Source organism: Misgurnus anguillicaudatus, chromosome 21, assembly GCF_027580225.2.
Source record: "Misgurnus anguillicaudatus chromosome 21, ASM2758022v2, whole genome shotgun sequence".
Lineage (NCBI taxonomy): Eukaryota > Metazoa > Chordata > Actinopteri > Cypriniformes > Cobitidae > Misgurnus > Misgurnus anguillicaudatus.
In genome coordinates this window covers 2354366-2369432 of record NC_073357.2, presented here as the reverse complement: position 1 = coordinate 2369432, position 15067 = coordinate 2354366, and the positions used below count along the sequence as shown (strand labels likewise).

General features: G+C 38.1%; 1 protein-coding gene across 2 annotated transcripts in view; it reads left to right on the top strand.

The window, feature by feature from the left end:
* LOC129415948 (phospholipid-transporting ATPase ABCA1) overlaps nucleotides 1–15067 on the top strand; it is a 194639-nt gene that overhangs the window by 162537 nt on the left and 17035 nt on the right. For both annotated transcript variants that reach the window (XM_073859698.1, XM_073859697.1), the window contains exons 36-44: nucleotides 75–256; nucleotides 2231–2342; nucleotides 2429–2573; nucleotides 8268–8391; nucleotides 8487–8616; nucleotides 8720–8840; nucleotides 11173–11235; nucleotides 11792–11898; nucleotides 14817–14958. In XM_073859698.1, coding sequence (XP_073715799.1) covers nucleotides 75–256; nucleotides 2231–2342; nucleotides 2429–2573; nucleotides 8268–8391; nucleotides 8487–8616; nucleotides 8720–8840; nucleotides 11173–11235; nucleotides 11792–11898; nucleotides 14817–14958 — 1126 coding nt within the window. The remainder of the gene's footprint in view (nucleotides 1–74; nucleotides 257–2230; nucleotides 2343–2428; nucleotides 2574–8267; nucleotides 8392–8486; nucleotides 8617–8719; nucleotides 8841–11172; nucleotides 11236–11791; nucleotides 11899–14816; nucleotides 14959–15067) is intronic.

The following is a 15067-nucleotide window of genomic DNA, read 5'->3' as shown; positions in this document are numbered from 1 at the left end:
TGGGTTGCATCTTGCTATTATTTTAATGTTACATATTTGCCATTGACATCACGTGTCCATCTTTTGCTCTCCAGGGCATCGTCCTCTACGGACGTAGTGGTGGCGATCTGTGTGATCTTCGCTATGTCCTTCATCCCGGCCAGTTTCGTCCTCTTCCTCATCCAGGAGCGTGTCAGTAAAGCCAAACACCTGCAGTTTGTCAGCGGGGTGAATCCAACCATCTACTGGCTGGCAAACTTCGCCTGGGACATGTGTACACCTGCAGACAACCGGCATACACAAAAACATCCTGTGTGTGTGTGTGTGTGTGTGTGTGTGTGTGTGTGTGTGTGAGAGAGAGAGAGAGAGAGAGAGAGAGAGAGAGAGAGTCATGCTCCCATTGAGAGAGATTTCCTCCATGTGCTCTCTGCTCTGAAAGACGAATGAAACGTGGACAGGCTGAGAGGAACTAGGAGGAACTGAGATAGCTAATTAAAACTCTATCTGTTACCACTGAATTTTGTTCATTTTCAGAGAGCGAAAGAAAAAGAGAGAGAGAGACTTCTCACATGCATAACATTTTCAGAGCAGAGAGACGGCTTTATTTCTGCACAAATTTTCGGTATTGTGTGTTTGTGTGATAAATTATTCAAAAGGTCTTGTGTTAAAAATGTTTTCCCAATCCGAGCTTATGCAAGCAGAGTAAAACATCTGTTGGTAGATTGGCTTGAAGAAAGTAAACAGTGTAGGAGAAATTCACTTGCATTGTTTACTTGCACACACTGTCTCTGTGCCGTTATAACTCAGTACAAAAACTGTCTATGCAAATCAGGTAACATAGCAAACACACACAAAACATTACAGCGGAATGAAGTATGAACTTGTGTGTCTGTTTATTCTTTTTTTTTTTCTTCATTACTGCTTGCATGTTCAATAGAAAATGTACAAATGTCTGTTAAAGGTGTGTGTGTAAATTTTAGCGACATGTAGTGGTGAGATTGCAAATTGCAACCAACAGCTTAAGCCCGATATATAGTCGTGCGTAAGGCTATCCGTAGCCTGTGCGTAGCTCTGCGTAGCCTGACGTGCACCTCGCAAAAATTTTAACAGCGCGTCAGATCTACGCGGACCGCAATCGCTGTGATTGGTCCACCAGAACCCCTCCCGTCAGGTAAAAAAAGTCGTCATAGGTATTTCCGTTTGTGACGGTGAAAACAAAGATGAGCCAAGTTGAGGAGTGATTTAACTCAAACTGCAACAAAAGTCGCTGTTTAATTATTTGCTTCCATCATTGCTGTTCTTCTTAAATTATACACAACAAGTTGCTGTTTCTTCCTTCGTTTGTGGGTTAACTTGCTAAGCTTCTTCTTCTTTGACGTTCGCGCTGCTACTGTGGTTACACGCGTGGTTACTGCCTACCACGTGTGTTTGCACGTCGACGGGGATGACGACGCAAAAGTATAAATGAAAACCAACGCGGAACCTACCTGGTCGCGGCTACGCCGTAGGACCTACGTACAACTATAACGAGCCCTTTACCCCTCAATTTCAAAACGCGTATGGTAGCCGCCACACGACAAACATGTCGTCGTCAGAGACAATGTAGAGACAAAACATGCTCTTTTAAACAGTTTAGGGCGGCGACTTTAATGTAAGGAGACCCGCGGTGTATGAAGATAAAAACTTCTCATTCTAAGCTAATTAAAACAATCCAGTTCATTATGCACTGCAAAAAATGATTTTCAAGAAAAAAATCGTAGTATTATATCTAAAAAATGCTTTTTCTTGATGAGCAAAACGACCCAAGAAAATAAGTCTAGTTTTAGAACAAAAATATAAAATTTAAGTGATTTTGTGCATAAAACAAGCTAAAAAATCTGCCAACGGGGAAGCACAATTTTCTTGATTTTTTCCTTGAATTTCGTATTTACACTGCAAAAATGATTTTCAAGAAAAAAAATTCTTAGTATTTTTGTCTGGTTTTCATTAAAAATATCTAAAAATTCTAAAATTAAGATGCTTTTTTCTTGATGAGCAAAATAACCCAAGAATATAAGTCTAGTTTTTAGACCAAAAATAAGTGATATTGTGCCTAAAACAAGCAAAAAAAATCTGCCATGATATGCATTTCTGTCAAGAGATCCTCCTAAAAGTTACACAATGCACCTTTAAATTAAATTCCATTTACTGCCTGTACAGGGTTTTGTCATTGAGGTTTCTTTTGTCTTTGTGTGTGTGTTTTTTTAGTGTAATTATGTGATGCCATGTCTCATCGTCATCGTCATCTTCCTGTGTTTCCAACAAAAAGCGTACGTCTCTCCACCCAACCTGCCCGCTCTCATACTTCTGCTGGTGTTGTACGGGTACGTGAGTGCTGTTTCTGCTGTGGTTTGTGTTTCAGTGCGTTGCGTGTTCGTGTTTGAGGATTTGTGTCGTTGTGTTGTTGCAGTTGGTCCATCACTCCGATGATGTATCCCGCATCCTTCTTCTTCAGCGTTCCCAGTACAGCGTATGTGGTTCTCACCTGCATCAATCTCTTCATTGGTATTAATGGCAGTGTGGCAACATTTGTCATGGAGATGTTTGATGACCCGGTACAGCACACACACACAATTCACATTGAGAAAATTAATTTTCTTACTCACTGTGTAGATTAAGGATGTTTTAAGATAACCTGTTGCTAAGTTTCACACGTGCAGCTCTAATGTGTGTTACACCTTAAACACCATGAAAGCACAAATAGTTTTTTCCATGTTAATCTCAGTTTGTAATGTAACCAATCACAATAGTTGTGTTTCCATTACCCTTCAAATTGCACAAAGTGAAAATGCAAACATCGATATCGTAAAAACGTACTTGCTTGCATGAGGTGTTTCAAAAAAGAATATATTGCAAAACTGCAATGGAAAAAGTTTTTTGCATTTACAGGTCATCTGGCATGTGAGAGTCACATAATCATTCTTTAATGACACAAATTCACGTACTATATCTTTGTAAAAACACCCCATACCTGGCCACTCCAAAGTATAAGGGGCTTTTCCTTTGCATTAATGCTTGGATAACATAAAAATAATAGGCCGATGTAATCCGCCGGGCACCACATCAAGTCAAAGGTGCCTAATGGCTAGTGTGGTGGCTGTGATATGTAAACCTAACCCTTATGAACTTAGGAATTACTTATCGCAATTACATTTTAGGTGCATAATATTGGTTAATGGAAACGTCATAATTGTGCGTTTTGTGAGTTTTTCCTCCAAAAAAATCCCATCCACACATGCTCAGTTTAAAAGAAATCTCAGTCCACATGAAAAAGCAAAAACACGCTATCAAGCGCTGTCAAGAGCATGCCACACCAGCAGGCGGCGATATAACTCAAACTCGTAAAGCCACCTTGGCCAATCAGAAGCCTAACAAAAGTGACGTCGTAGGGCAAAAACCCTGCTTTTACTGTCTACACGACAACACTGCTACCGCCTTTTCTTAAAATCCTCACCCTGGCAGGGGTTTTCAAAAATGTTAAGTTTCAGTGCCCTGATACTGCGTTTTCGTGTGGACGAATGCCGAACCACTTAAAAAAGTCACGGTTATAAAAATACCCGTGTCCGTGTGGACTAGGTCTACGATACAGGATATATTGTTGGTTGCTTGATTTAAATTCCTGCAGCATTTACCTACATAGCCACGCCCACAGTGGTGCAAAAATAAAAAATGTAATTGAAAAAAAATGTAATTGAATATGAAGAGTTTCGTTGCAAAACGAGATAAATCCATTTTTTTTAATTTTTGTCAAAACATGTTTATTATTATGTTATCATGTTATTATTTGGTTTTATGGTGCTACTTAGCTGTATTTTTTTAAGTTATGAAGGTTTAAATCAAAACAAACCACTTGCAGTTGCATTGAAATTAATTGGACTGCACAACCAAAAAACGTGATTTCTGAACAATTCAAAAAACGGTGGTTATCTCGTTTTGCAACGAAACTCTTCATATTAACTATTTACCCGCAATTGACGAGTTATCTTGTCAGTTAAGAGAAAACGCTTCTCTGCCAATGACAAGTTTTTATGGCAATCCATATTTCCGCTATTATCCACCAGGTGGCGCTGTAACATAACTTATAAAACACTGACGCATCCACTGATCCAAAAACAGTAAAAACTGTGTGTATACTCTTTAAATCTGATCTCTAACAAAAGTCCCTTACAAAATCCAATTATCTTAGCTTTTTGCTTAAAATTTGGTATTTTTGAAAAAAGCTACCCATTTTTGAGAAGTGATAAAAAGAGAACAAATGAAGATAGGATAAAACTTTTTTGTTTGAGATGTTTATATATTTATAGAACATTTTCTGAAAGGCATTAAACTTGTGCGAAAATCATAAAAATTCTTGCGGGGAAAGAGTTAATTATCAAGTATTATATTATGATGTCATGTCACACAGGATTTTTGATGTTTTTGAAAACAGTCAAAACTCACTGAAACTATGTTCATGTCGATTATTGTTCACATTTACTGTAAATATAAAATTCACATTTAAAGCCTGAGTGTGATGTCAGACCTGGAAAGTAACTTTTTGACTGCAAACCCCAACAGCAGACAGCTCCGGGCCAGATCTGACTTCGGCACAGATCCGGCCCGAAGTCATCTGCTGTCTGGAAAGGTGCTCCATTGCATGACTCCAGTACATGCAGATTTAGTACTACATGAAATCTATCTTAAAGACGCTGTAATAATTTCCAGGGTTTTTACATAAAGAAAATGGGAAAATTATTTTGAAAATTATCAAAAAATAAGTACTTACAAAATTGTAGGTTGTCTTGGTTTTCCAGGATGCATAGAGAAGATTTCTGTTTCTCTCCTCGTGCTCTCTGTCTCTACCCATAATGCTCTCTGGCCTGAGCTCATGTTTTATTTTTAGTGAAGTTTGGTGGTGAGGCAGTACTGTAGCTGCTGTTACATTATTGACAGCGAGTCCATTTAAACTTTAAGCACTCGCTCTCTCTCTTTCTCTATTTCTCTTTGTTTCTCTCTCTCTCTCTCTCTCGGGCCGAGTGTGCTAGATAAAGACTAGAGCGGGCGTGTAGAAATGTCAGTAGTTGTTGTAGATGTGTCAGGTCCAGTAATGAAAGTCTGTTTCGCACTCAATCCCACCATGACAGTGTTCAGTCCAATCACAACAGCCTCCATCTCTCTCCACATCCAGCCACAGTCACTTTCTTTCATATAGTACAGTATGTCTTTCTGGAGCATCCCAGGATGAAAATAATGCTGTATTGGTTTATATCTCGGTTTGTCACGGACACAAAGTTTTAAGAAAAGTGTCAGCAATAATACACAATTTTAATTCAGCAAACCGAGACAATTACACAATACATATAGTTAGCTTTTAGTTAAAGTGTCATACTGTAACCATCACAACATAAACTGAGCGCTCACATGTACAGTTAGTTTAACTTTCTAGGTGATATTGATCACAAACACTAATGAACGCCTCTATCTCCACTTGTTTGTTTGTAATGGTGAGTATGTGATTGTGTGTATTGCGTCGATTACCATATAATAGTTATTTTACAGCACGTTGTCCAGTTTTGATGGAGTGTGTATGTGTGTATGTACATGTGTTTTTATGGGTCAGTAAGAATCCTGTGAGATTTCTCTCTCTGTGGTGTCTGTGATGATTTACGAGCATCAGGCTCGGAGTCGGCGTGGTTTCTGTCCCATGATTCCTGCAGCTGTGTTTGATGAATCGCACACTGCTGGAGACCCAGACCGAGTATCTGCCCAACAATATTTTATCTACATGTAAATTCTGAATTAGGCTTTTCTAGAATTAGTCATGTGGGTTTAAGGGCTGTTCACACTTTAACATTAACTATAACGATAACTATATTAGCGTCCACATTACCGGACGATAGCGATAACTTTGTTAATTAATTTGTTAATGCCTTACAGGAAAATTTGCTTTTATAAATATATAAACATACAAATATATCAAATGAATCAACAGACCTTCTGCTTTAAAACAAACAAACAAAACAGGGTTAAAAAAAAAGGTTCATCCTACCTTCATTAGTTCTCTTTTTATAACCTTTTTAAATATGGGTAGGTTTCTTCAAAAATAAAATGCTGAAAAAGTTGAAATAATAGCATTTTTGTAAAGGAATTTTGTTTGAGATCAGATTCAGAAGGATGATCAAACATACACAGAGTTTAAAATTAATCAAATTGGTTTTTGTTTCAGTTTTTATAAATTGGGTAAGAGCGCCATATAGTAGATAATAGCGGAATTACAGATTACCGTAAGGAAAGTGTTATTGGCATGGAATCGTTTTCTCTTAATTGACGAGATAACTCTTCAATGGCAGGGAAAGAGTTAATATAAATTTTTTATTTTTTTATTATATTTTATAGTTATCATTAGCATTATAACGTAAACAGCCCTTAAATCGACGGTATCTCATTGCAATTCATACATATTTTACAAGGTGGCTAATTCGTATTAATTCGTACAAAACATTCATACATTTTTGTACGATTTGTTTTTGCCCCTGTGATGTTGGAGTTAGTGGTGGGGTTTCATTAATGTTTTTCTGATAATCGTATGTTTTGTACGATTTACAAATTAGCCAATTAGTAAAAATATATTTGAAATTTAGTAAGGTTTAATGCTACAGTTTCCCTTCCATGTCATTGGCCAGTAAAGTGAATATGTTTAAATATAATTGTAAATTCGGTTTATAAACAACCTACAGTATCTTTCAGCAATGACTTATATACAGGTGCTGGTCATATAAATAGAATATCATCAATAAGTTGATTTATTTCGTTAATTCCATTCAAAGAGTGAAACTTGTATATTATATTCATTTATTACACCCAGACTGATATATTTCAAATTTGTATTTCTTTTAATTTAGATGATTATAACTGACAACTTAAGCCCGCAATACACTGCAGGATTTTTGCCCTCTTATAAGATCAAACTCTGGTACGACAGGCATGTGGACTGCACGATGATGACACGGAAGCTTCGGCGGCTGCGTCACACGTTAACGCAACGTCACCAGCATGCGCTCATTGTAAACAAATACCAGCGCAGGTCGAAACAGCAAACACACTGTGCTGTGATCATGCTAAATTTTTGACACTGTCAGAATACTATTGTAGGCTATCTTTGGACGCAAGACCGGGAAAACGGCCGTCTTTGAGTCTCTCGCATGGTACGACAAAGGACCACCGATGACGATCACTGAAATCGCGACGATTGTTTCACGATGGCAATCTTTCGTCTGGGACAGTCAATAATCGTGCAGTGTATCCCGGGCTTAAAGAAAATCCCAAATTCAATATCTCAGAAAATGAGAATATTGTGAAAAGGTTCGATATTGAAGACACCTGGTGCCACACTCTGATCAATTAACTCGAAACACCTGCAAAGGCCTTTAAATATTATAATTAGATATTCTTATTATATGACCAGCACCTGTAGCCTATATGGATATATGCATACAGATAGAGACCATCTGACATACAGTAAACTCTTTAATCTGAAAAAAAGTAAACGTGGTGAGGCAAATCTTAATTAATTAAAAAGAATAGAAAATTTTGACTCAGAAAGCTCTTACATGCAATGTTATCCCACTGAAGTCTGCTACTGTCTGTAGTTTTATCCCCAGATGTCTTGTTATTGAACCAATCTGACACACAGCTTTAAATTTAAAGTTTTTGTAGTAAGTAAAGTTAGCAACACTTTTTTGCCGTATTCCTAAATATATATCAGAAAGGTAAACATGCCTGATGATGTGCTGAGTTGCCTAACACCCTATTTGAACAGGATTAGGATTAGATGGGGAGGTGCGGGGAAGTAATAATTACCAGAATTTCTCTGTCAGTTTAATCCCGTCCAGACTGGCCGTGTCAATCAGTATTCCAGACTTCCCAGACTCCTGTGCCGATAAAGATTACGGCATGTTTCCTTCTGTAAAATACCCTGTGAAAATAATCCTAGGACAAATTGACACGACGGGCAAAAGAAATGCGCCACCTGAATGTCAGTGATGACCCCAACATAAAAGGTTAAAGTGTTGACAAACACTTTCAGCAGGGATGTTCGATCACTAGTTTAGAATATTTTTTAGCACTGAACCTGTAAGATGATGTTCTTCAGATTCTTCAGAAACATGACTAGGATCTATTGCTCTGAACATTATCCAAGTGTCCGTTAAGTAGACCACCAGATGCTTGTGTTAAAATATATTTTTCTCTCTATCTGTCTTTATTTCCAGAATATAACAAAGATCAATGACATAGTGAAACAGGCTCTTCTGGTGTTTCCTCATTTCTGTTTGGGCCGAGGGCTGATGGACATGGCCAAAAACCAGGCCATTGGAACCCTCTACCAAAACCTGGGTATGATCTTCACATGCATGTGTGTGCGCATGTGCATGCTGTGTGTGTGTCACCAATACTGATTAAGATCTTTTTGGTTTATTTTCTCTTTTCAGGTGAAGACCGCTTTCAAAATCCTCTCGGCTGGGACATGGTGGGGAAAAATCTGTTTGCCATGGCCATTCAGGGTGCTGTAATGTTCTCGCTGACCTTACTCATTCAGTACAAGTTCTTCTGCAAACCTATGTGAGATGCGCACACATTTACGGATCTATAAACAATATGTGGCAAACTATATAGACTGGTTTAAGCATGTTCACTTTAATATCCTATATATACTCTGCTCCAGGTCCATAAAGACATTTCCAACGTCTACGGAGGAAGAGGATGAAGATGTAGCTCGAGAGCGTGCCCGTGTGCAGCAGGGTGGAGCTCAAAACGACCTGCTCCGAATATGTGACCTCAGTAAGGTAACTAACAGGCTCTGCGTCTTCTGCATTTATGACCTCAGTGAGACTCCTTCCTGTTCCTGTGTCTATACTGGGGGATTTTCTGTGTTTATGATCTTAGTAACGTAACTGCCTTTAAATCTTTCTGGGAAAGACTCTGCTTGTTGATTTTGAAGTTGTACTTACATATATAATGTTTATGATGTGTATGATGTGCATCTAGTTCAGTTTAGTGGTTTTTATCATTACTTCAATAACACTACCACAAAATGTGTGGATTGAGTATTGGGTCAATGTATTTTATCAATCTTGTAGACCTATAAAATTATATGAAACGCAGAACTATTGTGCTAAAGAAATTCTGCTTTTATACAACCTCAGTGAGGTACTCACGCTTTTGAACAACCTCAGTGAGGTACTCCCCACTTTTAGACAACCTCAATGAGGTACTACCCGCTTTTGAACAACCTCAGTGAGGTACTCCCCACTTTTGAACAACCTCAATGAGGTACTACCTGCTTTTGAACAACCTCAGTGAGGTACTCCCCACTTTTGAACAACATCAATGAGGTACGACCCGCTTTTGAACAACCTCAGAGAGGTACTCCCCGCTTTTGAACAACCTCAGTGAGGTACTCCCCACTTTTAGACAACCTCAATAAGGTACTACCCGCTTTTGAACAACCTCAGTGAGGTACTCCCCACTTTTAGACAACCTCAATAAGGTACTACCCGCTTTTGAACAACCTCAGTGAAGTACTCCCCACTTTTAGACAACCTCAATGGGGTACTACCCGCTTTTGAACAACCTCAGTGAGGTAATCCCACTTTGAACAACCTCAGTGAGCTACTCCTCACTTTTATACAACCTCAGTGAAGTGCTCCCCGCTTTTATACAACCTCAGTGATGTACTCCCACTTTTATACAACCTCAGTGAGGTACATTTTACTTTTATACAACCTTAGTGAGGTACTCCCCGCTTTTATACAACTTCAGTACGGTATTTCCTGCTTTTATACAACCTCAGTGAGGTACTCCCCACTTTTAGACAAACTCAATGAGGTACTACCCGCTTTTGAACAACCTCAGTGAGGTACTCCCCAGTTTTGAACAACCTCAGTGAGGTACTCCCCACTTTTAGACAACCTCAATGAGGTACTACTCACTTTTATACTACCTCAGTGAGGTACTCCCCGCATTTATACAACCTCAGTGAGGTACTACCCACTTTTATACAACCTCAGTGAGGTACTCCCCACTTTTTTACAACCTCAGTGAAGTACTCCTTGCTTTTTACAACCTCAGTGAGGTACACCCCATGTTATACAACCTCAGTGAGGCACTCCCCACTTTTATACAACCCTTATTGAGGTACTCCTCGCTTTTATACAACCTCAGTGAGGTACTCCGCAGTTTTGAACAACCTCAGTGAGGTACTACCCGCTTTTATACAACCTCAGTCAGGTACTCCCTACCTTTATACAACCTCAGTGAGGTACTCCCCACTTTTATACAACCTCAGTGAAGTACTCCTTGCTTTTTACAACCTCAGTGAGGTACTTTACGCTTTTATACAACCTTAGTGAAGTACTCCTTGCTTTTTACAACCTCAGTGAGGTACACCCCATGTTATACAACCTCAGTAAGGTACTCCCCGCTTTTATACAATCTCAGTGAGGTACATTTCACTTTTTTATACAATCTCAGTGAGGTACATTTCACTTTTTTATACAACCTCTGTGAGGTAGTTCCTTACTTTAATACAACCTCAATAAGGTACTTTCTGCTTTTATACAACCTCAGTGTGGTACTTAGTTTTATACAACCTCAGTGAGGTACTCCCCACTTTTGAACAACCTTAGTGAGGTACTCCCCGCTTTTATACAACCTCACTGAGGTACTCCATGCTTTTATACAACCTCACTGAGGTACTCCATGCTTTTTATACAACCTCTGTGAGGTAGTTCCTTACTTTTGTAGAACATCAGTGAGGTAGTTTTCACTTTTATACAACCTCAGTGAGGTAGTTCCTTAATTTTATACAACCTAAGTAAGGTACGCTTTTATACAACTTCAGTGGGGTATTTTCTTAGTTTTATACAACCTCAGTAAGAAACTTTTTGCTTTTATACAACCTCAGTGAGGTACTTTCCACTTTTATACAACCTCAGTGAGGTACTTTCCACTTTTATACAACCTCAGTGAGGTACTTTACACTTTAATGCAACCTTAGTGAGGGACTTTCGACTTTGAAACAGCTTTAAGGAGATTTTTCAGGTCTCATCAGGAATGACAGTCTAATTCTGTCTGTCCCTATGTCCCTCTCTCTCTTTCTCTCTGTCTTTTTCTCAGATGTATCGTGTGAAGCCGACTCCAGCTGTGAACAGAATCTGTGTTGGCGTTCCTGCAGCAGAAGTAAATCACAAACACACTAAAATACAAATACATTACAAAAATATATTACGTTTCACCAACAATGGTTGGTTAGGAAAGGTGCCTAAAAATTATGTCAAAAATAAATTCTTAACCCAATAACATAAACCCATTTTACTTTATTTTCCAAAACACAGAAATAAATAATTTAATGAATATGGACATTTTGACTCCCATAACTCCCCAACACTTATAGTAAGACTGTGTGTGCATATCGCAGATCATTTCTTGCTGATGAAAGTGTTACTGATCATGTGCCCTCTTTCAATACAATCATTCTCACGATTTCATTTACATTTATTCATTTAGCAGACACTTTTATCCAAAGCGACGTACAAATGATTTTGAAGCATTTAACATTTTGACATTCATGACATACAGCACATGTACTACAAAATGTACTAGTCTATAAGAAAGTCATGTGGTAATTATATATCGTTCAATGTTAAAGAGAATACACTTTAAACACACTTTAGTCTGAATGTGAACTTGTTTGTGTTTATTAATCAATGTTGTCTGTCTGTGTGGGTTTGTGTAGTGTTTTGGTTTGTTGGGGATTAATGGAGCAGGTAAAACTACAACCTTTAAAATGCTCACTGGTGACATCAGTCCGACAGCCGGAGACGCCTTCCTGAACGGATACAGGTACAAACACTTTTATCATTGTAAACTCAAAGATTGAGTTTAAGGTGAAGGTCAGAGTTCAGTTTAGGACTGGGTCAGAGGTTTGTCCATCATTCTTGTCAATCTGTCATTTCCCTCTGATCTGAGGGACAGGGTTTGAGTTATGGCTAGGAACTAAATTTTTGACAGACATGCTGGATCAACAGTTGTCAAATGTAAGTTGTCAGAATTACCTCAACCAGAAAATATGCAGTTGATTCAACTTAAAACATTTATTGTTATTACTATAAAAAATTAAATTGTCACAATAGCTGCGTTACCATTACCCTCAAAGTCCTTTTTTCCCATTATTTGCAATGCCTCCAGGTTTTGTCAAGAATAAGACAAACAAGATCTGTCGATTCTGCGCATGCACAAAGCCCCTCTCCCAGATAATTCCGATTGGCCTATTTTTACAGGAGGCGGGAATAAAGCGGCCATTCTGAACGTTGCGATCTACCCCATTCATATCAATACCAGTGACGCATCTTGTTAATATTAAATATCTTTGTTAATTTGTTAAATTGCACAAATTAAAATAGCGTATTGTAAATTTGCCCAATGAAAATAATGCACTTTTACGCTCTGGTGAGGTTATTTGAGAAAGGAATATATCACAAAACTGCGAAAAGATTTTTTGCATTAGCAGGTCACCTGATGTGCATAAAACGTACATGATCATTCTTTAAAAATAGCGCAGTATGTTTGATTGGTATTGTTTTTTGTGGTATTTTGATATCATGTGCATGCCGTTCTGGGCGGCGCCATACGAAGCTGAACACTCCCTTCGCCATGGTTTTTGGAATAACTTAAATTACAATTTAGTCGCATAACATCGGATAATGGAAACGTCGTGATATCGCAATACTCAAAATTTAGAAAATACAGATATATAGTGTATATAGTAAATATACAGAAGTTTTGCGCAAATCTTTAATGGAAACGCTGATTAGGAAATGTCAGAACGTGATGCTTACTTGAAAATACTCAACACAATCTACATCATTATTACAGTGAATTAATAAAGAGCAGTGTTGGGGGTAAAGCATTACAAGTAACGTGCATTACGTAACAATATTACTTTTCTGAAGAAATGAGTAAAGTAACGCATTACTTTTTAAATGTACACATTAATATTTGAGTTAATTTTTTAAAAGTTTGAGTCAGAAACTGAGATAACAGGCCAGAGCTCGACATTTTTGTGATGAAATATGTAATTTCTGAATGCAGAACTTTTCAGTCATAAAACCACCTGCAAGGTCTGAAAGAGATCAAGCCTCGAAAAGTAATACAAAAGTAACTAAAAAGTAACGTAAGCATTACTCTCCGTCAAAAGTAATGCAATTAGTTACTTTTTTGGGAGTAACTTAATATTGTAATGCATTACTTTTAAAAGTAACTTTCCCCAACACTGATAAAGTGAGAGCAGCTGTTTATTTTTGACTAGAGATCAGATGTCCAGTTAGATATACAGACATTGCGTTACTGGTTTCGTGTGTTATACACACCCATACATCTGCACCAACTCATTTCAGACACTGTTCAATTCTAAAGGTAACTGATTTAGGGTCAGTCTATGGCTCAGCTGTAGTCTGACCCCCGATCCTTGTTTTCTGCGCAAAAGTCAATTATAATAGTTGATCTACACTGAAGTATTCAAGATAAGCAGGTACTAATGTATATTAATAATAATAAATTCCATCATTATATATGGAAATGTAAGCAGCGTAAGCAGACGTGCACATTCTCCATTCAGCTGATCTAACTCGACTCTTGTCATCATGACTGTCTCTTGCTCTCTCGCTGGTGTCTCGATTATTCAATCTGTGAGACACACACATTTAAAGAGAGATCAGAGAGACGAGGAACAAGGACATCATCCCTCCTCGCTGTCTTCAGTCCTTAACGTTTCCTGTTTGTCCTTCTGTCTGTCAGCTGAAACACGCCAGACAAATGATGTGTGTGTCCGAGGGGCGGGAACCGTAGCTGTCAATCACTTCAAAGTTTACTTTTTCATTTTCACATTGCTACGAGCAGTGTTGTTGTCCTGCGGCTCGGTGAAAGAGAGAGAGAGAGCGAGTCCGTCTGCTAAGCCTTCATCATACGCTTGTAAACATGCTTTTGTCAGTCGTCACCTCACTGTGGAGACAAGGAGGATTAATATTGTCTCGCTCTCTCTCTCTCACACAAACACGTTTAAAAGTTTTATGCGAGACCTGAGATGTCTGCTGAATCAGAAGGGGTATAGAGAGACACATCTTCATATTGAGAAGGGAGGTAAAGAGATGGGCCAAATTTATTGCTATGTACTTGCCGAAGTGAAGTTATTTTAATTCTACACTGCAAAAAAATTTTTCAAGAAAAACATTACTTAGCATTTTTGTCTTGTTTTCAGTAAAAAATATCTAAAAATTCTTAAATTAAGATGTATTTTCTTGATGAGCAAAACGACCCAAAAAATAAATCTAAATGTTAGACCAAAAATATCAAATTTAAGTGACTGGAAAATCTGCCAATGGGGTAAGCAAAAAAATCTTGAACATTTTTCTCAAACACTAAATATAAGAAAAAATCAAGAAAATGTGCTTACCCCATTGGCAGATTTTTTGGCTTGTTTTATGCAGAAAATCACTTAAATTTAATATTTTTGTCTAGACTTATTTTCTTGGGTCTTTTTTAAATCAAGAAAATACATCTTGATGTAGGAATTTTCTAATATTTGTACTGAAAACAAGACAAAAATACTAAGTAAGAAAGTGTAATAGATGAATTCCTTACTTTTCAGAATCACTGTGAGGTGTTTATCTATTCAACAACATTATTTACCACCACAAAGTCACACCCCAAATTCAATCATCATTAAAAGAAAGATTCACTCAAAATGGGTCTTGTTTGTTCAGCATCCGCAGTGAAATGCAGTTGGTGCAGCAGAATATGGGCTATTGTCCTCAGTTTGATGCCATAGACGACCTTCTGACGGGACGAGAGCACCTGGAGTTCTACGCTCGACTCCGAGGTGTGCCGGAAAAAGAGGTCGCCATGGTAACAGACAGTCCTTATTGTATAAACCTGTGATCTTTGCATCTAAACTTGTTTCTCTCTCTCTCTGGCTGCATCTGAAAGCACAAATTGGGACAATAGGATTGTTGGG